Genomic DNA, 26,260 nt, shown 5'->3' on the forward strand with positions numbered 1-26,260 from the left:
TAAAATTAAGTAATAAAAAATTTGGTTATTTGGATGCCTTCAATGGTAATGGATGGTAATAAAATAAGGTAATGAAATTACCAAAAAGGGTCATTTTTATTACCATCAAACAACCTGGTATTAGGCTGTAATGGTAATGAAGTATTACTGTGGTAATAAAATAAGGTAATGTTGTTTCGAGCTGAAGAAAAAAATAATAAAGAAAAAAAAAGGTAATGTATGTAATTGTCCAAAAAAATATTATTATTAAAAAAAGAATCATTAGATAGAATAATTTAGATACAATAATGCTTTTAGATACAAATATACAATAATGAAACTAAGAGTCATTACCATTTTTTATTACTAATAACCAAATGCATCAATGGAATACTATCTTCCATTACCATTCTTTAGTCATACACACCAAACAAAAAAATCTTCATTACCAATTCTTATATCCATTCCTTCATTACTATTGCCATTACAATATTTCATTCCCATTATTTCATTACCATCAACCAAACGGGCCGAAAATGTCATTAATTTTGGAAATTAGGATTAGGGGATAATTGATTGTATTAAATTAGACTTGATGTTAGCCCTTCTTGATCAATTGATGCGCCAATAGGTGTCGAAATATGGTTCTGCTTGCATTGTGCTGCTCAATTTATGTTGGGATGATGATGAGGTGCTTCATATATAGTTGGTGCTTATAAATTTTTGGGTTTTTATAAGTAGCATTGAATGTAAAACTGTAATTTGAGCATATTAGAGATGTAAATTGAAGCTCATTATTGCAGCAGTCTTAGTTTGGTCTTTGTAACAAAAGTAAAAAAAAAATGGAACTAAAAAAAAAAATACAACAAACTCTTAGAGACAAAGAGGTAGCTGATAAGCATGATTTTTGGTACAAATTAATTATTAGTTAGTTGGATATTTTTTATAGAATTACTTTTTAGTTTTTGGTTATAAGCCGTAATTTATAAAAGCAGCCTAAAACAATGTGAGATGTGAAAACAATTATAACATTAACGAAAAATTATTCCCTAGTAATCATCCATACAAAACGATACCTAGAATTGCTACTTGGGTGAGCAGTTTAGCTCGTTGTATAAATAATTTTTTTAATATTCGCCAAAAGAAAATTATACCAAAAAATTTAATATCGGCTTCATAGAAAACACAACATAACCAGGCCTGACTTGATTCAGCATGCGTGTTTATGAGTGGATTAACGCCCTGTATCTTCTGTATCTTCCATGCTACATTTAGGTAAAGTGTACATGCAATATATAAACAAGTTGAAGGTCCGATTGTCTAAAGTTTGATTGATCCATGATGATCTTTGCATAAGAAAACTAGCGAGATTATCTTATCAAAAAGTGCTGAGCCAGGATGGTCCTGATCTCTACGGGATTTGCCCTTTGATTTAACCGAAAGCAGCGTTTCTTTCCATCTCAGAACTTTGCACGACACTCATTCGGGATTTACCAAAGAAAGAACCTGGACGAAAATAAAGTGAGTGCAATGAGAAACTAAAGCAAAGCAGCGGACTATTTCCGATAGTCCAGGCAGAAAAACTTGGTATGGAAGTAGATGGTCTTGCTAGGCTCGAGAACCTCGCAGGCAGAGCCTGTGTGCCTCTCCAAGGCGCCCCGCTTTGTCGATCAATGAAAATTTCACTGTGACGTGGAATGAGACCGCACATCAGTGAAGCACGAGACGAACAAAGCCCACAGCCTAGTTCAAAGGACCGGCCTCGATGCAAGGCCCACGAACCTCGCAGGCAGAGCCTGTGTGCCTCTCCAAGGTGCCCCGCTTTGTCTACAATGAAAATTTCACTGACAGGCAACAGACCGCACATCAGTGAGCCACGAGACAGCCAAAGACCACAGCCTAGTTCAAAGGACCAGCCTCGATAACTTCAACTATCAGCATACCTTGTCTGATAATATGCGAAAAGCTTCCACACCCATAGCCTTTTCAAGTTCCTGAAATTGAATTATACAGCATATAAGGATATCCTGCTATGTAGTACTTGAACCAATAAGTGAAAGAACTTGAGAAATACAAGAAAATAATATTCACTCACTTCCAAAGCTTTTGGAGCATTATCTATGCTACAAATGAGCTTCTGGAGGTCTTCATTTTTCAAAGCATCTCGAACTTCTTCAGAAGCGGCTAGAAAAAATTCAAAAAGGTATTGTCAAGGCCAAATGATCCACCACATGATGCAACTTTTTGTGCAGACCCAAAAGTCATGACTATATTTCCTAAACCAATTGATTGACGCTTAATGGTGGGGATATTAATTGAATGAATCCACAGAAAGATTGCAACAAAATAAGAGAGCTAAATTGAAGCATGTGAAATGACTTAGGTCCAGCTACATGGTTGATTGAGATCTATCTACAAGATCAGAAGATTGAAAAAAGAACGTAGGTTATCACAGAGGTCTGTTTTATCTTCATAATGCACTTTTATGGAGGGACATTGATGGAAACGATCAGAAGAAAAAAGCCCCCAGAAATGGAGAACTAAAAATGCAAGAGAAGCATCTGAATAGATTCGGGCCCCAAATGTGCATGGCAGATACAAAGCTTTGATATAATGTTCTATTGACAATAATGGATTAAGGAAGTTTGACACATGTATTCAGACGAGATACCGAACAAAGTTAAGCAGCATTGTCAAGAAGATATGCTGTATTGTAAACCAAATTCAATACCAATAGATTCCAATTTAGCCTTTTCCAAAACTTCACATGGTTTAACAATATGAAGAGGTCGTTCTGCAAGGACTTGAGGAGGAGCTGTTTACCAAAATCAAAACAAGAAAAATACATTAGTTGAAGCAAGGGCTATGAGACAAGGATCTATACGATACATATAGAAGGGCAACTCATGTGCATAATATACTTGAAATAGTGCACATCAGTGAAAGGCAAGGACATCAAGACATACTATCTAGCAAGCCATCACAACATATGGGTTTGGTTAATATCATGTCTAAAAATAGATAGGTCAAAAAGAGCTAGCTATAGTTTTGTACATTTGGGCTTAGTACGCATGAATAAAGCCATCAGATACATTAGATAGTCCATCGAATAGCAAGAGTGTTGGCTCAACTAGCCTACGGCCAGCCATTGTATGGCCTGGTGAAGCAGCCTTGTCTAGCTAGCAGCAGGTTAGCATATGGAGCCGGCGACAGTGCAGCGTCCAGCATGTCCAGCCTACCCACCAGTGGCCCAGCGGCCAGCAAGTCAGCATCGTCTAGCTAGTAGAGACAGCCCACATCAGCAGCATCCAGCCCATTGTCTAACAAGCTTTCGCTCAGCATCTTGAAAGGGATAATATGAAGTGTGAGAGCAACTCCTAACAAGATTAGGAGTTATTACTTTCAAAATTAAGATTTATAAAAGTAGTCCTACTTAGCGTAAGATTATTTATTTTGTCCAACATGACTTGTTTTCAACTAATGTCTATTTAAATTAGGGGTCTATTTAAATTTTTCCTATTTAGACTAGAACTTAATTTTTTAGCTTGTTAATTTTGAGTAGAAATAGTGACTACTAAAACTTTAAACACATAACAATTGCCCTTGTCATCATTGCAAGTTTTTTTAATCAATAAAATTCAGAATATTAGTTCAAAAACCTTATATAGTGGTAAGTAAAGCCATTGTTCAAGAAAAAAAAATCTTCTTTTGGTGAGTAAGCCTACGGGGGTCTTCTCCAACTACTTGAGGTGTGAGTATTCCACAAAAAGGGAATTGAAAATGGAGTACAGTGAGTAAGTATTCTCGCCAATATTCCTCGCCAACACAATTGCTTCGTATAATAGCAAATCAATTGCGTTAAATAATCTTAGGAGATCCGTACACATTGCACAAGGAGCAATGTCGGAAAAAAATATGATGCATCCATGTGACATGCAGAGTAATAGGCATCATAAAGACCAATTCCCCAAGCAGATAGGTATCATAAAAGCAAAACCAAGCTGCTTTATGCTAATGTAAGTACAGACAACAGAACAAATTCAGAACAATATGCAATCATCAAGGACAACATTGCCGCGAAAGCGTGACAAATTGCAACCAGTGAACATGATAGACTGCTGAAGGGAGATGTACTAATTGAGGGGAAATGGGCAAGGGAGATACCTCCAGTAACATAAAGTACTGAAAATCATCCTAGAGGAGAAGTTTAATTTTTTAGGCTAAACAACAAGATCTTGACAAGAGTTTGGTGATTCTTACTTGGCTTCTTATCACCGGAAACAGGTGCAGTATGCGATGTTTCTGCACAAATGAATGTAAAACAATCATTACAAAGGTAAACATCTTGATAGACCAAGTACAACCCAATACAAAATAATCTTACAAGATATATATAGTATAGGCCCTAACTTGGTATATCATCGGAAGATACTGACGTAGCAGTAGCACATGGAGTTTCTGACCAAACAAAACAAGCTCAAGTCAACCACTGTCTTGAGTCTTGACAACAAAGCAGGGTTGCATAGCTAAATCAAAAAGCACAAGTAACATGATTTTCTTGATCTAATCAATTATTTGCACTATCGAACAGCATTAAAATGCATGTTCCCCATTCAATTGCATCGTCCAATATTTCATAATAAAGATAAAAGATAATTTCACAAAAAATTCCTTCACAATGTTTGAGCTAACTGGACATCAAGAAATCTGATCAAAAATTATAAAATACAAGCAATTAACTAGACATCAGTCATACCTTTATGTTTCTTGTAACAAACAAGGGAACAGCTGCAATTACAATACAAATATTTAGCATCACAAGGAGTAAAACAACGAAAATTACTCGAGAAAAAATTCAACAAACATGATAAGATTCAATAGTATTAAGCAACTTACTATGGCATAAGACATGTTGGACATTTATATTTGGACTTTGCTTCATTACAAACCTTACATTGTTGCGGACCCATACTTTTATCAGCTGTGTTTAAAACTTCAATTGATTTCTTGTAAGCTATATGTCAAGCAGTACCATAATTACAACAAATTCCAGGAGAACAAGATTACCAAAATAGTTTTAACAGTTAATAACCATAGACAGCGTAAAATCATATAACCAATCGATCAGTTTATGAATTGATTTCATTACAATGTAACAGAACGGAACAAGAACATACACAAACTAAGCAAGAACAAAGCATAATACAAGATTGATGATGCGCCTGATGCAAGAACAATGCCCGAGAATAGGATTTAGATAAAATTGAACATCACTATACCTAATTCCTATCAGATGGAAGAAAAAGCAAGACCTAATTTTCTATTGTGCTGCAGAGAAAAAGACACAAAAGGAATATGGGCTTCGTTGTCGCTTTAAGAGACTCTCACAAGAGTAGCTGAAATATTTATTCAAACCCATGTGGCCTTGTAAACTATTTTATGGCATTGGGCTTGACAACCCCTTAACTTAGACCATACAGATTATAAATGTTCAAATTGTGAAGAAAAAAAATTATTGAGTGCCAAGAGCCTTTGTAAAAATATATGCACACTGATCATTTGTTAAAACATGAGAAGTATGAATAAGACCATCAAGAATTATTTCAAACATAATGACACACTTACTTCAATATGTTTCATTGTTTTGTACGTTCATGAAAAATTGGATTGCGGCCGATATGTAATGTTGATTGACAAGATATAGTAAAAAGACATAGGACGAGATATATGTATATCAAGACCACGAAGTATAGCACAGATCCACTTCAACTCAGTCGTAAGTGAAGCTATTGAACGATACTCGGCTTCAGCGGAAGAACGGAACATTGAATGTTATTTCTTTGTTTTTCAAGATATAGGCGAAAAACCAAAAAAACACAATCCATCCCGTGAGAGATCAGCAAGTTAACAAAATCCAAACACTAATAGCCCAATCCGAGTCACACAATTTAGACACGTATAGATCAGATTTTGAAGAAAGAATGATACCCTATCTTGGAGTACCTTTGAGATAACGAACAACTATAAGAGAAACCTCCCAATGTTCTATGTGAGGTGAGTGCATAAATTGTGACAAAATATGGACTAAATATGCAACATTTGGTCAATTGAAAGATAGATAAATAAGATGTCCCACAAGTAGAGATGACAGCAGGTCGAATGCCTGGACCTGGATCTAGATCCACTTTTTGAGTGAGGACCCAAATCTCGTCCCGGATCCGCGAGTCCATATTATCAGGCCTCATATGCCATGTATCCACATATCCCACATATCCAAGATCGAGTCCTAATCCAAAACGGGTCTAAGGTTATTTTTGCGCATTTGATCGAGTTTTGCCTTGTGTTGCAATAGGAATAGAGTTATAGATTTTAATTGATGATAATAATAAATAAAACTAGTAATTAAAATCCATAGTATATCCAATATCATGAACATGAACATAAATATGACCATAATCAGTGGAGGATCCAGGATTCAGAGTCTCATGGGGCACCAACAATTGGACAAAATTTCAGTAGAGTTTCGTTTGTAAACTTAACTGAAAGTTAATAGGAGGTTGAATACTCTCTAGAGGGGGGGTGAATAGAGAGTTTGGGCTATTTAAATTTTGTCTGGCAGTTTGTCTCACAAGTTTGAGGAGTCTGTCAAAAATGTTTTCTAGAACAGTTTTGAGCCAATTCGTAAACACTAATGGTATGTGCGGAAAATAAACTTTAAAGAATAACACACGATATGTTAACGAGGTTTGGTTCTAACCAACCTACTCCCCACCTATGGGTTCTCTTTCAACCCGTAGAATTTCAACGCCTTTTATTAATCCGACTTTAATACAAACAAGAAGATCTCACTATCTCCTCTCACCACGTTCTTCCCCTTGAAGAACCGTATTACAAGTCCCTTTAATAAAAGCAAAATCCCAAATCTCACAATAGAGATTCACAAGTTGAACACTTTGAAAAGTATTCTTGATTAGGCGTATTAAACTTAATCTAACTCTTTTTAAACTCTTAAGCCTATTACAAATGTAAGAGTTAGATGAACTAAGAATTAAGAATTACGAATTACAACTCTTAGAGAATTTCTAAATCTTAAGTCAAGAGAGAAAGTTGTAAGAAGTGGTGCATCTTAGTTCTGAAATGAAGCCTCATATATATAGTGTTACGCCTCAACACATCTTGCAAAACAAGAAGGCTCCTTTCCGTTATTTTCTGTTGACCTGGTCATTCAGCGCCTGTCTTCAAGATCTTGATCTTAACTTCAATCTGACGTGTATTGACAGCTAAAATAATTTCGTCATTGTGTGCTGTAATTTGTCTTTAATATCCAATGCTATGCTGCCACGTTAGTACTCATACAAGATAATGAAAACTAAGCAAAAACCAGATATATCAACGTTTAATTAATCATTCAAATTAATTCCTATTTTTAGTATTAATTTAAATAGCATCCTATTAATAGAAAACTCTATAATCTTGCATAACAACTAATTCAAATCAAATATAGCCGTGTACTATAATTAGCAAAACATGTGTACCTTGTACTATATTTAATCATCAAACTAATTTAAACTCATATTTAAATTCAAGTTCAAATGTAAAACATTTAAACGTTAAACAAAAACGTGTAATAAAATATTCAAACTTAATGTCAAATAATATCCAAGTTAATTTTAATGAACCTTGACCTATTAAAATATTTCAAATATAATTTCAAGGAAGATTGACCTATTAAAATATTTCAAATATAATTACGAAACTAACCTGATTGTAAACGTAATTATCTTCAAGACTTTGAAACGTATTTCAGGACTTATAAAATTAACTCTAAGATAAACTTAAGTTCTTTAAGTATATTCCTACGTCTTCGAACTTAAATCTATACTACTAATCAAATATATATCAAATATGATTTTAGACTTACTTAAACAACTAAATGTAATTACTTAATTTATTTGTTTAATCAATATGTGTTTTGAATTATCATCATTCAAGAGAATTAAGTCTTCAATCTCCTCTTATCATTATTTAAGAGAGTTGAGTCTTCATTAACAATTAAAATACTTCTATTTGTTTATTTCTACAAAATGACATATCGCAGCTTTCATTTTTACAGATCAAAAAAATGAACAAAAAGAAGGCAACTTTTAATTCCAGCTTCGCTATGTACTTATGTAGTAGGATTCCACAAGATTAAAACAAGATCATTCACATGGAAAACAACAATCAACAAACATAAATATATTTTTCTGATAAATTGAAAAACCTTCATTTGTTTAGTTTAATTCATTCATTAAAAAGTCAAGACCTTGTACCTGGAACAAATACTTAAAAACAGATTATTCATAATTCAAATGAAACAGAACATCAATCAAAAATGGCAATAAAGTCTGCAACTTGTCAACTTGAAATTAAAGAATTAAAATAAATAAAGCATGTTTAGCCAATAAATTAGGAAAATTCTATCTGTTAGTCTGGGAAAGATTTATAATTTGAAAAAAAAAATAACTAAACCAAGTAAGTGAAAAGTCTGGGAAAGGAAAAACCCACAGAAAATCATTGGAATGGGGGTCTAGGGAAGGAATTTCATTTCAAATCCAAGAACAACATCCTAATAATATTCAAGATTAAGATAATGATTAAATATTAGAACATGACGACTAAGAATTTTAGATTTTAGATTAACATTAAGAGTGAAAATACCTTAAAACTGATTTTTAGGGTTTATTTTGTAAATGGTGAGTGGTGACAGCCATGCCCAACAGAAGTCAAAACACACAGGCGACAGAGACTGGGGAAGGCGGTGGCTCGGGTAGGCGGCTGGCCGGCGGTGGAGGCTGGGTTTTGGTCTGTGGCAACCAACAAAGTTACTTATTCAATATTTCTTATTCAAAGAGATATACAAAAAAATCAAGAACAACATTTCAACTTTTCAAAATTTAAATTACAAACACATTAACAATTTACCATTAACAAATTTTCAATCACTAAAACAACATAAACAAAATAAAAATCAAGAAACAACATTCTAACAAAATTCAAAAATCAAGATCTAAAAATAAATGTTAAAACAAGTCAACAAGATTAAGAATTTAAAATTTACATTAAGTTTAAAGATTATAACAAGATTAATATTAGGATTTAGGATAAAGATTAAAAATACCTTAACAAAATAAAAAATTTCAATTTTTAAGGATTAGGGTTTGAAGGATATTAAATTAAGAAGGATGAGAAAAATTTTTGTTTAATTTTGTTTTGTTACTATATAAACAAAAAAAAGGATACTATGTTATAAAATAAGAACATTTTAAAAATTTATGTTATAATTACTTTTACAATTATGTGTTTTTGACTCAATCCTAACAATAGATTTTTTTATTTTAGTGAAATTAAGGGTGTACAGTCCTTCATACCCTTCTCATTTTCAACATTCTTCTCATTATATATATATATATATATATATATATATATATATATATATATATATATATATATATATATATATATATATATATATATATATATATATATATATATATATATATATATATATATATATATATATATATATATATATATATATATATACATATATATATATATATACATATATATATATATACATATATATATATATATACATATATATATATATATACATATATATATATATACATATATATATATATACATATATATATATATACATATATATATATATACATATATATATATATACATATATATATATATACATATATATATATATATATATATATATATATATATATATATATATATATACATATATATATATATATATATATATATATATATATATATATATATATATATATATATATATATATATATATATATATAATATACATAGATACATATATACATACACACACACACACACACATATATATATACTTCAAGGCAGCCAATATATATATATATATATATATATATATATATATATATATATATATATATATATATATATATATATATATATATATATATATATATATATATATATATATATATATATATATATATATTATATATATATATATAATATACATAGATACATATATACATACACACACACACACACATATATATATACTTCAAGGCAGCCAACGCGGCGCATCCACCGCGCTGACTTAGCCCATGACACGTGCCCTTGGGGGCCAAAGCCCCTACTGTAAGACGGCAATCGGGCGGCGGGCACATGCGTCGCTGCCCCTGACTGTACATAAACAGATGAAGGCTGCCCCTGCGAGGGTCGAATGCCCTGAAATATCTCGTTATAGTATCTCAAATGATAGATCCATCTCAGCTCCTGCCAAACCCTCCTCTGATGTCTCTGGATGTATGCTTGACTGTAGATCTCCTATAAATCCTGCTTGCACACCCGATTTTGATCCTTGGCGTCACAGTCTACATGAAAAAATCATTTGTCATGACCCTATGATTGAGAACGAGACCATGCCCTCTGGTCCTTCTGGTGGGATTGCAGATTATCCGCAACTAGCTGTTTCTGTGACCCACGAATGGCCTCTAGTTGTCCTGCACAGAACACAATATACCAGTACCTCCTCCCTTGATCCTCTGGTTGATGCCTTCTCCCACAGCCTTGTGTCTTATGTAGGTTACACATGGCACGACCCCATTGTAGTGAACGAGACTGCGGGGTGGATCTCATTAGTTGACAAACCGGTGCTACACCCCCTGCGAGGAGAGGGTTTTAACGCCACGGATAGTTCCCCCACGACCTTAGTGTCCTCTTCAAAAAAACCCCGGGGAAGACCAAAGAAGAAAACTAAAATGCATACAAAACATAAATCTTGTGAACCTCGCTCACCTCATGTACAAAACAGCTACCTTGAAGCTGAAAACACATGGAACACCGCAAAACTTCTAGGTATCTCTTCAACAGAGGAAAGAGTGGTGTTATCGGGCCTTAGGAAATCAAAAAGGCTCATGATCATGGAGGAGTTAACTGTCTGAATGTTACAAACTGACAAAGTGTTGGTGTTTCTGAATTTTGTATAATATGAACTTCATGGTATGGAATATATGTGGCATTGGGAAAGGGGAGAGATCAATGTCCATTAGGAAAATAGTGGGGGAAAAGAAAATCTCGTTTTTGGGCCTGGTAGATACAAAACACAAAAGAACCATTAGAAATAGAATGAAAAGGATGTGGGGGAATGATGACTTTGATACATGCGAAGTGCTTGCCAGCGAAACAAATGGGGGTGGGTTGATCGCTACATGGGACAAAACAACTTTCAATGTCTCAAATAGGTTTTCTGGGGATAGATGGATTTTGCTTGAAGGATGTTTAAGTAGGCAGATGTTTGAATGCTGCGTGGGGGTGATCTATGGCCACAACGACCGTATGGAACGCTATGAAATGTTGGAGGAGATTAAAAATATGATCGTGTCTATCAACAAACTGTGTCTCCTGATGGGAGACTTCAATGCAGTGATACACCCTAGGGAAAGAACGGGAACCTTTAGATGCGACCGAAGCATGAGGGAATTTTCGGAATGGATTACAGACTTAAATTTGATTGATATTCCCTTACATGGTATAAAATTTACTTGGAGAAGAAATGAATCAAAGAGCAAACTTGATAGAGCTCTGTGTTGTCAGGCTTGGCTAACCAAATTTCCGAACTTGAATATGATTGGGCTGAAAAGATGCTTCTCTGACCACAATCCCTTGCTGCTATCGCTGGAAGCTAGTAACAACTGGGGCCCCAAACCTTTTCGATGCTATGATGCTTGGTTCTTGAACCCGAAACTAAAAGGATACCTTATGAATGAATGGAGAAACATCCCGAATGAATCCTTACATAATAAGCTGAAAGCTCTCAAGGCCCCCCATTAAACTTTGGCGTAAGGAACACTTTGATCTCATGGAAAACAAGATACACGATCTCGAATCAGCCATACACGACCTTGACAAAATATCTGATAGTAGGGACCTGAATGAAATGGAGAGTGCCAGACTGAATGCTGCGAACTGCCTCCTAAAACAGTGGCTGATTAAGAGGGAAAGAATGTGGAGACAAAGAGCCAGATCATACGGATTCAACATGAAAGGTCATAACACGAAATTCTTCCATGCCTCGACAATTTACAAAAGGAAGAAAAATGAGATCCTCCAGATTTTCATAAATGGCAACAGGGTACAGGGGGTCTCAAACCTCAAGCAAGAAGTTAGAAACTATTTTGTACAGAAATTCCAACAACAGCAAACCCCGGCTTTTGACTTCAACCTGGATAACCACCAGAAGCTATCCCCTGAGCAAGCAGCACACCTGGAAAATATCCCATCGAGAGAAGAAGTGCAGCAAGCAGTATAGGCATGTGGTACAGATAAAGCCCCAGGTTTCGATGGCTACAATTTCAATTTTATGAGGGAGATGTGGGAGGTGTTGAAAGATGAAATCTATGAGTTTGTGCTAGATTTCTTTGTTAACGGAAGCTCTGTGAGCCACCTGAACATCACCTGGGTGGCTTTGATCCCTAAGACCGGAAACCCCACATCCATTGAGGACTACATGCCTATAAGCATGGTTGGCGCCCTGTACAAAATTATCTCAAAGATCCTCTCACACCGCCTCAAAGGTGTTATTGCTTATCTGATCGACGAATCACAATCTGCTTTTGTGGGAAATAGACAAATCCTCGATGGGGTTTTAATCGCCAATGAATCTATCAGATGGCTGAAAAAAAAGAAAATACCGGGCACACTCATCAAACTTGATTTCCAAAAGGCGTATGATTCAGTCAATTGGTCTTTCCTGAAAATGGTTATGGAAAAGCTTGGGTTTGGTAGGAAATGGATCAAATGGATCATGAACTGTGTTACATCTGCATCGTTATCCATCCTCCTCAATGGATCCCCCCTGAAACCCTTTAAGATGGAAAAGGGCCTTAGACAAGGTGACCCCCTGTCTCCATACCTCTTTATCCTAGTCAGCGAAGCCCTGGTGTGCCTTCTGAAAAAGGCGGATGATTTGAATCTGATTGAGCCGCTGCACATTGGAAAAGAAAAGGTAAGCCTAAAACATCTCCAATTCGCCGACGACACCCTTATCTTTGCTCCCCGAAACCCAAGGGTTATTATGAATTATTTCAGAATCCTTGACGTTTTTGCTATGATGTCTAGTTTGAGCTTGAATTATAGTAAATCATGCTTTATATCTTGGAATGCGAGCGACCAAGCATGGGTTGGAGAAACTGCTAGAAGCATGGGATGCTCTCACTCAATGTGTCCATTTACGTATCTGGGGTTCCCCCTTGGAGATCATATGAACAGAAGGTCGGCTTGGAAACCAGTGCTGGAGAAAATTCAGAAGAGACTAGCCTCGTGGAAAGCCAAAATCCTATCTAGAGCCGGAAGACTAACCCTTATAAGAAGTGTCCTCAACAGTTTACCCGTCTATTATATGAGTATGTTTAAAATGCCGAAAGCCATTGCCATGGAAATAGTTAGCCTACAAAGAAAATTCTTCTGGGGTGGGACATTAAGTGGAAAGTTGGGTTGTCCTATGATTAAATGGGCTGATATCGAGCTACCAAAAGATTTGGGAGGCCTAGGGATTGGAAACATTATGCACAAAAATCTGATTCTTCTCTTTAACTGGTGGTGGCGATACTCCGAAATCGATAACTCTCTGTGGAAAAGAATTCTGTTATCTGTACACGACATCAAAGAGGATAAAGCATCGGCGGATACCTTTCACAAGGTTAAAGATGGTACATGGGCACCCCTGATGAGTAACGACGCCGACACAGAAAAAATGAGATCAATCATAGAGGAGGGCATGATCGTGAAAATCGGAAACGGAAACTTTGTGCGGTTTTGGCATGATCGGTGGTGTGATGTCGGAATTCTTAAAAGGGCTTTTCCAAGACTGTACTCATTATCATTACAGAAAAATCTTCGGGTAAGTCACCTGGGGGAATGGCGAGAAGGATCCTGGGTTTGGAATCTCTTATGGCGCAGACACCTGTACGACTGGGAAAGGAAGAGGTATCAAGACTAACAACCTTTATCGAACAATCCTGTCCTGATAGGGACAGGGAAGATACTGTGATCTGGAAACCTTCGGGCAGCATGATATATCCTACAAAAATCATTGGTGCGAAAATGCTTGAAGACAGAGTGCCCATTCTATCCAAACCTGTAATCAATCTTATATGGCAAAAATTTATCCCTCCAAGAGCATAGTTGTCAGTATGGTTGGCTAGTCTGGAGAGACTTAAAACTGGAGACTTTCTCTTGGAAAAAGGAATTATTGATTCTCAACGGGCAACTTGTCCCTTCTGCAACACAGCTACAGAATTAAACTCTCATATCCTACTTACATGCAACTTCTCCTTGAGGTCCTGGATTAAAATATTGAATTGGTGGGGAATCTCTGCGGTTTTCCAGAATCGATGTATAGAGTTCAATACTGCGTGGTTGGGTCTGGTAAAAGGAAAAAAACACAAAAGGCTGTGGGGCCTTGTGTTAGGGTGCGTCATATGGTCCCTATGGTATGAAAGGAACAAAATCATATTCGAAAGAAGGCTCACAAATCTGCACAAATTCCAGTACTCTCTGAAAATCAGAATAGGAATATGGGCAAAGGAAATTCTGGGGCTAACCGTCTTAACTCCTCATGGTGTATCAGATAATATAGGCTTTTGTATATAGGCTAGTAGTGTATAGCTCTGGTGTGTAAGGTGATCTAGTCTCTTTTACATAAATCGCTTATATTAGGGCGATCATGGTGTACTCCCCCATATGTCATTGCTCTTGTATATTGCATAGCACACCCCTATGCTGTTCTAGGGTGTCCTGTATCTGCCCCCCCTTTCCTATGTGTAGAAATACTAATGGATGATCGAATGCAACAAGAGGGGGGGGTGAATTGTTGTGTTGTTAGTTTAAGAAATTTTTGCTCAACTTTTTGCGGAATTATATCGAGTAAAGAACAAAACTTAAACCTTTAAAAAACGAAACGAAGAATAATAAAAGGAGACAAGAATTTTACGTGGAAACCTTTTGGGCCTAATCAAAAGGAAAAACCACGACCCTCCGGGATTTCAAAATTCTCACTATGTTTAGGCAATTAGTTACAATTACACAAAACAATGTTTTGCTTCACTTGAAGCTTCTCAATTCTCTAAACGCTTTACTCAAAGCTTCTCTACTTAGGCCTACTTCTCTTCTCTTCTCTTCTCTTCTCTTCTCTCCTTCTCTTTCTCTTCTCTTCTCTTCTCTCGTTTCTATTCTCTATTCCCTTAGACTTCCCATAAGTCTAATTACAACAAAACACTCAATTACCCTTTACAAGGCCAATTCTCATTAAGATCAAAAATAAATAGTTGCTCAAGAAAAATATTATAAATTAATTGGCATTTAAAACTTAGAATATTTTTCTCAATTAATTCTCCCTTAGATGGACTCTCTCAATGCAACATTTTTTATTTTTCTCCATCCATACATACTGAACCGTAATTTCCCTCTTTTATAAGGAGGAACAGCAGACAGTGCACTCAGCCCATGTTCTCCACGAAATGCACATATCCCACGACTTCCACAAACTTACTTGCTCCCAAAGAAAACGGGAAGTTAGTTGAAGTTTAGAAGTGGAATGTAACTGCTGCTTGCACATGCACGGTTAAGAGCATCATGGTTTAAGGAAGATCCTAAATTGTAGGAGACAAATTCAAAGTGTAGAATAAGTCCCTTTGATATCCGAGTTTATAGGAGATAAACAAGGAATTGATCTTCTCCATGTTTTTAGGCGAATTAAAAAAATATTTTGCCAATTAATAAATAAATTTAATTAAGCAACTAATTAAATTTTAACCTTTTACATTAACCAAAAACAGAAAATATAATTTTCGTAATCTTCCAGTCAATGTCTTCTTCGGACCTGTATCGTGAGGAACAGCACACTGTCTCCATCTACAACATTCGTCAGAACTTCAACTCTAGGAACAGTAACCTGTCTTCAAGAGCAATTTCCCAACTTCTTGGATATTTGAGACATGTACTTGTTTCACGAATCAAGTCATAGGCTTCATCAACGATTCACATTAAATCGGATATATACCTACAAAACAATCTCTAAAAATATGTTTGTTTATTTAAAAGTAAAGTCATCATCAAAACCTTAAGAGGCCAACAAATTCCCCCTTTTTGATGATGGCAAACTTTATAAACAAACTTAAGTGAAATAGAGTAAAACATAATACATAGAGCATACTAGAGATTAAAGTAACTCTAATTAACTTAGCAAATCAACTTGTTAGAATATAATTTACCAAGCATTCATAAACGAACAGTTTACTCTAAAATATCAAATATTTTTCAAAAGTTTTCAAAATTAATTAACTTAAAACTTAAATGAAATAAACTAAAATAAACTAACATAAATAACTAAACTGACATAATTAAACTAACATAATTAATTAAACTAAGAAAACACACATTGTTAAATAATTCCAACAGAAACATATTGAGAACAAATTTCAGAAATGAATATCACAGATGATCACTAAACTAGCATAAACACAGCAGCACAGATATCATTCATAAGAATCAATATAAATCAACAAGATATGTAACTGTGTATTCACTGCTCCTGTTAAGTTTGTGCATAATCTTCCCCCTTTTGTCATCAATCAAAAAGAAGTGGGAGTTATCAAATCTCAGCACAAACCATATAGATTTGTTAGTGATGAAAACAACAAACAACAATAATAAAAGCAAGTGCTATGAACAATGATTAAACCTGCATAGAGTTAATTGTCACAGACCATAAAAATAAAAAAAAACAAAGAAAAGTAGCAATTGTTCAAAGTTACAATAACCATGTACCGCAGATGGTACAAGGCAAAAAGAGAAATTGTTTGTTAAGTCATACAGCCAACAAATCATTAAATTTTTGAGCAGAGGGATCAAGGGTCAGTCTCTTCTTCATCAATGAATTCAGTCTGCACCTCCACTGTGTCCAGCTTGGCACCAAGGCGTTGTTCCATTTGGTTTAGCTGATCCACAATAGAAGCAAGTGAGACACGAATTTCAGCTTGAAAAGCAATGAAATGAGACTGTAGATCAAGGAGCTTGGAGAGTATGGAATGTAAGGAAACTGCAGGAACAGAGTCAAAGTTAGTACAGCCAATATTGGGTGAAGTGTGTGATTGTGGTGGTGGTGTACACGGGATAGGTGATGGTGGTGGTGATGGAATTTGATGTGGTGGTGAATTGGCTGGCTTGGGAGAGGTAGGTTCATCAGGTATTGGCTCAGGGATGGTGTCAGATGGTGTTTCATCAACCAAAGTAGCCTTGCGTTTCGAAGCCAACCTCCTACTCTTCCTTTGTATTGACTTAGCCTTTTTCCTCATAGCCAACACAATCTCTTCATCGCTGGAATCACTACATAGATTGTGAGGGACATTTTCATCCAAGGCTTCCTTTTTCTTTTCCTTTTCCCCCTTACTTACAGCTCCATCCTGTTCCTCTTTCTCAGATTTTTCAATATTTTCAGTGGGAACAGGATCTTGTTCCTTTTCTTCCTCATTCTCTTTTTCCTCCTTTTTCTCCTCTGCCTCCTTTTCTTCTTCAACCTCTTCAGCCCCTTCATCTTCAGATTCAACTTCTACAACCCCCTCATGCATCAATACTCCCTCATCATTCAATTTCAAATGCAAATTTTGTAAACATTTAGCACCAATTTTCATATTGGGACCCATTGGGAACTCCAACCCTTCCAATGGGACCTCAAACTTCCTAAAAATCCATGTTAACAACCCTCCATAACCAATGAAACTTTTCTTTTCAATGCAGTCTGATAAATGAGAGATCATCAATGAAGGAAAATTTATTTTAATATGTTTTTCCATGCAGTAAATCAAGGTGGCATCACGCAAACTCACTTGACTACGTTTTGAGTTTCGTGGTAAAATAAATCTGCGAGCAACATTGTACAACAATTTATGCATAGGGGACAGAACATTGTGACTGATCTTCCCCTTTTGATCAACTCCCAAAAATTTTAAAATTGTGCGTTCATTAATGCCAGAAAATGCAATCTTTGACCCAATATGATATGTATCAAAACCAACATTGGGAACATTAAACCATTCCCCTAATAATGCGCTGTTAAATTCAATTTTAACAGTTTTAACAATACTAGTACACATACCGCCATCATTAGAGAAATTTACAATAAATTCTCGCATTAGGTTTGGAAAAATTGAATTGCAACTGAAATTTGACATTAACAATTCCCATTCTTGATACTGTAAAATCTCATGCAATCTAGGAAAGTTTGTAGAATCATACCAATATTTGTCCAACCCGAACCCTACAGTCATCTCCTTTGAAACTTCTTCTGCGCTATTTGGATCAACATGCTTCGATCGCTTAACTACTCTAGAAGATGAACCACCTGTTGACATTTTTCTTTTGGTACTGGTGGGTTCAGTGGAGTGTTTCTGTGATTCTTGTGTAGTTTCAGTTGGTGTTGGTGGTGCGTCCTGCAGTAATGGAGGTGGAAGTACTACCCTTAGTGGTTTTGGTTGATCGGGCATACAGGATTTTGGAGTTTTCTTGCCTGATTTAGAGGATTTGGGGGTTTTCATTTTTGAATTTTGTAGGTTTTTGTGAGGAAGAAGGACGGTTCTTGAGTGAGAGATTGAAGTGAGAAGAAGAAGGACGGTTTTTTTTTTTTTTGAGAGAAGGTTTGAGAAGGTGACGTGAGGCAGGGGTTTTTAAATTATTGAAGTGACGGTTACTCCTCCAAGTCCCATCTCTTTATTGCTTTGCATTACTTGAGTGAAGAAGAACCGTTTTCCCAAAAGTTCTCAGACGGTTTGGCCGTATAAAAATGTTAAATATGAATAAAATATAGAATAAGAAATAAAGAAAATTAATTATGATTTTATGAAATATTATGAAGAAAATGATGAACATATTGCTTTGGTCTGTTCGATTTAACAACATGCAAACGTAAGAACATTCATAGTACAAACTTTATTATGTGTTTACCTGATCCATGCAATAATTGATTTTCAATCAAGATTTTGAGATTGATTCCTAACCTCTTCATTTTCATGATGCTTCAATGGGAAATATATGCAACTAACTTTAGTGGAGCTTGATCATACCAAGTTCCAATCTCATTTTTTCATATTGTTCCCTAGGAAGTGGTTTGGTCAGAATATCTGCAACTTGTTCATTAGTGTTAACATGCTTTAATACAATGTTTTTGTGTTCCACATTATCCTTAAGAAAATGATGTCTAATATGTATATGTTTAGCACGTGAATGATGCACTGGATCTTTAGATATACATATGGCACTAGTATTATCACAATAAATAGGAATGCATTCAACTTTAATACCAAAATCTCTAAGTTGCTGTTTTATCCAAAGCATTTGGGAACAGCAGGCTGCTGCTGCTACGTATTCAGCTTCTGCAGTGGATAATGCAACTGTGTTTTGTTTCTTGGAACTCCATGAAACTAAACATGAGCCAAGATATTGTACCATACCTGATGTACTTTTTCTATTAACAAGATCACCTGCATAATCTGCATCACTAAAACCTTTTAAATCATAAACATCACTTTTAGGATAAAATAGGGACAAGTCGTCTGTTCCCTTCAAATATCTCAAAATTCTCTTTACTGCCGTGAGATGTGATTCTTTAGGACTTGATTGAAATCTAGCACATAAACCAACACTAAAAGAAATATCAGGTCTACTTGCAGTTAGATACAATAAAGAACCTATCATTCCTCTATACATTGTTTGATCTACGTTAGATCCATTTCGGTCTTCATCTAGTCTAACATTGGTAGCCATAGGTGTATGATTGGTTTTTGCATTATTTAGTCCATATTTCTTAAGAAGTTCTTTAATGTATTTTTGTTGATGAATAAAAATACCATTTTCAGTTTGTTTAATTTGCAAACCAAGAAAGAAATTTAATTCTCCCATCATGCTCATTTCAAATTCTGTACCCATAAGGTTAGCAAATTCTTTACATAACAGATCATTAGTAGCACCAAAAATAATATCATCAACATAAATTTGAACAACTAAAATATTAGAACCTTTATTCTTAAAGAACAAGGTTTTGTCGATTTTTCCTCTTACAAAGTTATTTTGAATCAAAAACTTTGAAAGTCTTTCGTACCATTGTCTAGGAGCTTGCTTCAAGCCATATAGGGCTTTGTCAAGCTTGTAGACATGATTAGGACAAGAGGTATTTTCAAAACCTGGAGGTTGTTCCACAAAAACTTCTTCATCAAGATAACCATTTAAGAAAGCACATTTCACATCCATTTGATATAGTTTAAAATTCATAAATGCAGCAAAAGAAATTAAGATTCTAATAGCCTCTAACCTTGCAACTGGAGCAAAAGTCTCAGTGTAATCAATACCTTCTTGTTGATTATAACCTTTAACCACGAGTCTAGCTTTATTTCTAACAATTATTCCATGCTCATCAAGCTTGTTCCGAAATACCCATTTCAAACCAATAACTTTCTTGTTTTTCGGTTTGGGTTCCAAGTGCCATACTTTATTTCTTTCAAACTCATTTAATTCATCTTGCATGGCAACTATCCAATCGGAATCCTTCAAAGCTTCCTCGTGATTTTTAGGTTCAAGTGATGAAAGGAACGCAAAGTGTGCACAAAAGTTTCTCAATTGAGATCTAGTTTGTGTTCCCTTATTTATATCACTTACAATTGAGTCAAGAGGATGATATCTTTGATATTTCCAAGGCTTAGGCACAAATTCTCTTGAAGGAACAGTAGCATGTTCTTGTTCAGCAACTTGATTGACATTCTGTTCATCTGCTGGATCATTCTGTTCATCTGTGGGAACAGCTGGATTGGGAACAGTCTGCTGATCCTGTTGTACTGGCAGTTCCTGGATTTGATCAGTTTCTTCTGCCTCTTCTTGCATCGACTGTTCACTTGCTGTTCCATGATCTTGCACTTTAATTCCTTCATCATCATCTTCCAAGTTTGCAAGACCTATTTTAATATTACTTGTTTCCTGTTCACTTGTTGAAAAGTTAGTTTCATCAAAGATTATGTGAACAGACTCCTCTACACACATTGTTCTCTTATTGTAAACTCTGTAAGCTTTGCTTTGTGATGAATAACCTAGAAATACTGCCTCATCACTTCTTTCATCAAATTTACCTATGTTTCGTTTTCCATTCACATGTACAAAACATTTGCATCCAAATATACGAAAATAGGAAATATTTGGTTTAACACCTTTGAGCAATTCATAAGGTGTCTTTGAAGTGATTGGTCTTATAAGAACACGATTCAATATATAGCATGCAGTATTAACGGCTTCTGCCCAAAAATTCCTAGGTAGACCACTAGCAATCAACATGGTCCTTGCCATTTCTTCTAAGGTCCTATTTTTCCTTTCTACCACACCATTTTGTTGTGGTGTTCTAGGTGCGGAAAAATTGTGATTTATGCCATGTTCATTGCAATAATTCATGAAGTTTGAATTTTCAAATTCTTTCCCATGATCAGACCTAATGTGAACAATTTGATTATTGGTAGATTTTTGTGTTTTATTAGCAAAGGAAACAAACTCATCAAAAGCTTCATCTTTGCTTGCCAAAAATAAGGTCCAAGTGAATCTACTATAATCATCAACAACAACAAATACATACTTTTTGCCACTACGGCTTTGTGTTCTCATTGGTCCACATAAATCCATATGAATTAATTCTAATGGTCTAGTGGTAGTCACAACGTTTTTAGATTTAAAGGATGACCTCACTTGTTTCCCTTTAGCACAAGGATCACATACCTCTTCTTTAAGAAATTTTATTGATGGTAATCCTCTAACTAGGTCTTTTGATCTTAATGTGTTTATCAATGAAAAGCTAGCATGACCTAATCGCTTGTGCCAAAGTAGTGGGTCTTCTTCAATAACACTTAAACACGTTAGACTGTTTCTGGGAACAGTGTCCAGGTCCACAACATAGGTGTTCCCTTTTCTGATTCCCTCCAGCACAGGGTCTCCTGTGCTGTTCCTAGAAATTATGCATTTTTCAGAAGTAAACTTAACAGAGTTACCTTTGTCGCAAAATTGAGAAATACTTAACAAATTGTGTTTTAAATTCTCGACTAAAAATACATTATCAATGGCATGGGAACTAGACCTTCCAACCTTTCCTTTGGCGATTATCTCACCCTTCATGTTGTCACCGAAGGTTACTGTTCCCCCATCATAGGCTTCAAGTGAGAGAAATTTAGATTTGTCACCCGTCATGTGCTTGGAACACCCACTGTCGAGATACCATGAGTTGTTCCCCCTCACTTGATCCTGCAAAGCAAACTAATGGTTAAGCTTAGGAACCCAGTTAGCCTTGGGTTCCCTGTCGATTACATTTGAATCATATTTCTTAATCCATGTACGTTCGACATAATTTTTATTTGCTTTGATATGCTGTTCCCTCTTTATACATTGATGTTTTAGGTGTCCACTTTTACCACAGAAGGAACATATTTTGCTACTAGGGAGATCTACATAGAACTTTTTCTTTTTATCATTCTTAATAAAGCCTAGACCTTCTTTACTCTTGGCTTTAGCATTAAGAATCCATTTGGGAATTTCTTTGATTTTCCCTTTTCCTCTTAAGTTAATTTGATCTTTTAGGAATTTATTTTCCTTATCACTTAATTCTAATTTTAATTTCAATTCTTGGACTTTCGTGCTAAACTCATGAGTGATTTTATCATTTTCAACCGATTTTAATCCTAACAATTTGCTTTGATTTAATTCAATATTAAGAGTGTCAAATTCCTGTTTTAATTTTTCCAACTGTTCTTTTAAAATGATATTCTTATCTAATAAATCAAAAAATCTACTTTGCACATCGATTCTAAAGGAATTAAGATATGAGATATGATCTTTACTTAAGTTAAGATCTTTCTCTAACTGGAGACACTTAGCTGCTTTTTCATCTAGTTTGTCTTGTGTCTCTAACAGTAATTTGATTAATTTATTCTTACTTATGTTGAACTGATATTTAGGGGATGGACCAGAAGACGTTACCTCTTTTTCTTTAGAATCTTCATGAGATGCCATGAGACATAGGTTTGCTGTTTCCTCTTCCATTGTAGCTTCTGTCTCAGCCTCGCTCTCCGTATCTCCCCAAGCTGCTATCATTGCTTTTCTAAAATCTGTTTTGAAGTTTCCCTTCTTATATAGTCTTCCAACTTCTCTTGCTTTTCCCTTGCCCTTCTCATTTTTCCATTGAGGGCAATCCTTGATGAAGTGTTCAGTGCTTCCACACTTATGGCATTCAAAACTTGTCTTCACGTTTGTAGTTCCCTTTTCTTTGTTATTCCTTTGATTACCATACCTTCTGTTCCTGAAGAACTTTTTGAATTTTCTAGCCAACAAAGCTGCTTCCTCTTCACCAGTTTCTGATTCATCACTTTCATCTGCTGCTAGAGCCAGTCCTTTGTTTCGGGAACTGTCAGCTGTTCCCAAATGCAATTCATGGGTCATTAGGGAACCAGCCAGCTCTTCCAAATTGAACTTGGTGAAATCTTTGGACTCCTGGATGGCTGTGACCTTTGCTCTCCAGCGTTCGTCTTGAGGAAGACTCCTAAGCACTTTTCTTACTTGTTCATCAACGGGAATAATTCTTCCAAGAGAGACTAACTCATTCGTAATATTTGTGAACCTAGTGAACATTTCTTGAATGCTTTCCCTTGGTTCCATGACGAATCTTTCATACTTCGACATAAGCAAGTCAATCTTGGATCTTTTTACTTCACTTGTACCTTCATGGGTAACTTCGAGCAGGTCCCAAATCTGCTTTGCGGTTTTGCAACCCATAATTCGATTGTGCTCATTTGGACCAAGCCCACAGTGAAGTAACTTGATAGCAAGGGCGTTCATCTCCATCTTTTGAAAATCTTCCTTTTCATATTCCGTGATTGGCTTTGGAATTACTTCATTGTTGGAGTTGATGGTCGTCACCTCAAAGTCTCCAATTTCAATGACTCTCCAAACTTGATAGTTTTCGGCTTTTATGAAGATTTCCATTCTATTTTTCCAGTAAGTATAGAATTTCCCATCGAACATGGGTGGCCTTTGTGTGGAGTACCCCTCTTCCATGCGCTCGTTCATCTTCAACATCTTTCCAGGGAACAGGATACTGCTCTCAGGGTTTCCTGATTAAATGAGGAACAGGGCTCTGATACCAATTGTAGAAATACTAATGGATGATCGAATGCAACAAGAGGGGGGGGGGTGAATTGTTGTGTTGTTAGTTTAAGAAATTTTTGCTCAACTTTTTGCGGAATTATATCGAGTAAAGAACAAAACTTAAACCTTTAAAAAACGAAACGAAGAATAATAAAAGGAGACAAGAATTTTACGTGGAAACCTTTTGGGCCTAATCAAAAGGAAAAACCACGACCCCCCGGGATTTCAAAATTCTCACTATGTTTAGGCAATTAGTTACAATTACACAAAACAATGTTTTGCTTCACTTGAAGCTTCTCAATTCTCTAAACGCTTTACTCAAAGCTTCTCTACTTAGGCCTACTTCTCTTCTCTTCTCTTCTCTTCTCTTCTCTCCTTCTCTTTCTCTTCTCTTCTCTTCTCTCGTTTCTATTCTCTATTCCCTTAGACTTCCCATAAGTCTAATTACAACAAAACACTCAATTACCCTTTACAAGGCCAATTCTCATTAAGATCAAAAATAAATAGTTGCTCAAGAAAAATATTATAAATTAATTGGCATTTAAAACTTAGAATATTTTTCTCAATTAATTCTCCCTTAGATGGACTCTCTCAATGCAACATTTTTTATTTTTCTCCATCCATACATACTGAACCGTAATTTCCCTCTTTTATAAGGAGGAACAGCAGACAGTGCACTCAGCCCATGTTCTCCACGAAATGCACATATCCCACGACTTCCACAAACTTACTTGCTCCCAAAGAAAACGGGAAGTTAGTTGAAGTTTAGAAGTGGAATGTAACTGCTGCTTGCACATGCACGGTTAAGAGCATCATGGTTTAAGGAAGATCCTAAATTGTAGGAGACAAATTCAAAGTGTAGAATAAGTCCCTTTGATATCCGAGTTTATAGGAGATAAACAAGGAATTGATCTTCTCCATGTTTTTAGGCGAATTAAAAAAATATTTTGCCAATTAATAAATAAATTTAATTAAGCAACTAATTAAATTTTAACCTTTTACATTAACCAAAAACAGAAAATATAATTTTCGTAATCTTCCAGTCAATGTCTTCTTCGGACCTGTATCGTGAGGAACAGCACACTGTCTCCATCTACAACATTCGTCAGAACTTCAACTCTAGGAACAGTAACCTGTCTTCAAGAGCAATTTCCCAACTTCTTGGATATTTGAGACATGTACTTCTTTCACGAATCAAGTCATAGGCTTCATCAACGATTCACATTAAATCGGATATATACCTACAAAACAATCTCTAAAAATATGTTTGTTTATTTAAAAGTAAAGTCATCATCAAAACCTTAAGAGGCCAACACTATGGCTTTTTCCCTGCGGGGTTTTTTATGCCGGCGGGTGGGGCTCGGCTTCGATACAGTGGTGTTCTCTTAAGAGGCCATGCAAGATGAATTAAATGAGTTTGAAAGAAATAAAGTATGGCACTTGGAACCCAAACCGAAAAACAAGAAAGTTATTGGTTTGAAATGGGTATTTCGGAACAAGCTTGATGAGCATGGAATAATTGTTAGAAATAAAGCTAGACTCGTGGTTAAAGGTTATAATCAACAAGAAGGTATTGATTACACTGAGACTTTTGCTCCAGTTGCAAGGTTAGAGGCTATTAGAATCTTAATTTCTTTTGCTGCATTTATGAATTTTAAACTATATCAAATGGATGTGAAATGTGCTTTCTTAAATGGTTATCTTGATGAAGAAGTTTTTGTGGAACAACCTCCAGGTTTTGAAAATACCTCTTGTCCTAATCATGTCTACAAGCTTGACAAAGCCCTATATGGCTTGAAGCAAGCTCCTAGACAATGGTACGAAAGACTTTCAAAGTTTTTGATTCAAAATAACTTTGTAAGAGGAAAAATCGACAAAACCTTGTTCTTTAAGAATAAAGGTTCTAATATTTTAGTTGTTCAAATTTATGTTGATGATATTATTTTTGGTGCTACTAATGATCTGTTATGTAAAGAATTTGCTAACCTT

General features: G+C 35.4%; 1 protein-coding gene across 5 annotated transcripts; it reads right to left on the minus strand.

Annotated features, from left to right (window-relative positions):
- Positions 1-1,209: 1,209 nt before the first annotated feature.
- Positions 1,210-5,366, minus strand: LOC130818020 (uncharacterized). Of its 5 annotated transcripts, none has more exons than XM_057684042.1 (9): positions 5,259-5,366; positions 4,876-4,993; positions 4,736-4,767; positions 4,390-4,437; positions 4,240-4,281; positions 2,711-2,794; positions 2,075-2,163; positions 1,923-1,973; positions 1,210-1,485 (listed from the first exon to the last, which is right to left on the minus strand). In XM_057684042.1, the coding sequence occupies exons 2-9, from the start codon at positions 4,947-4,949 to the stop codon at positions 1,459-1,461; spliced, it is 447 nt and encodes a 148-aa protein (XP_057540025.1). In that variant the 5' UTR covers positions 4,950-4,993; positions 5,259-5,366; the 3' UTR covers positions 1,210-1,458. The 5 variants fall into 5 exon arrangements, with proteins under 5 accessions (XP_057540025.1, XP_057540024.1, XP_057540027.1 ...); XM_057684041.1 differs by having other exon boundaries at positions 5,157-5,353; XM_057684044.1 differs by lacking the exon at positions 2,711-2,794 and having other exon boundaries at positions 5,157-5,354.
- Between the last annotated feature and the right edge of the window lie 20,894 nt (positions 5,367-26,260).

This window comes from Amaranthus tricolor, chromosome 7 (genome assembly GCF_026212465.1).
Source record: "Amaranthus tricolor cultivar Red isolate AtriRed21 chromosome 7, ASM2621246v1, whole genome shotgun sequence".
NCBI classification, from domain to species: domain Eukaryota; kingdom Viridiplantae; phylum Streptophyta; class Magnoliopsida; order Caryophyllales; family Amaranthaceae; genus Amaranthus; species Amaranthus tricolor.

What these genes read in the sequence shown, in the direction of transcription:
- LOC130818020 (XM_057684042.1), bottom strand. Translation starts at nt 4,949, where the DNA reads ATGGGTCCGCAACAATGTAAGGTTTGTAATGAAGCAAAGTCCAAATAT. An exon ending in TTCCGGTGATAAGAAGCCAA is followed by an intron (nt 2,795 to 4,239) that starts GTAAGAATCACC and finishes TTTGGTAAACAG; the next exon opens with CTCCTCCTCAAGTCCTTGCA. An exon ending in GGCTAAATTGGAATCTATTG is followed by an intron (nt 2,164 to 2,710) that starts GTATTGAATTTG and finishes AATTTTTTCTAG; the next exon opens with CCGCTTCTGAAGAAGTTCGA.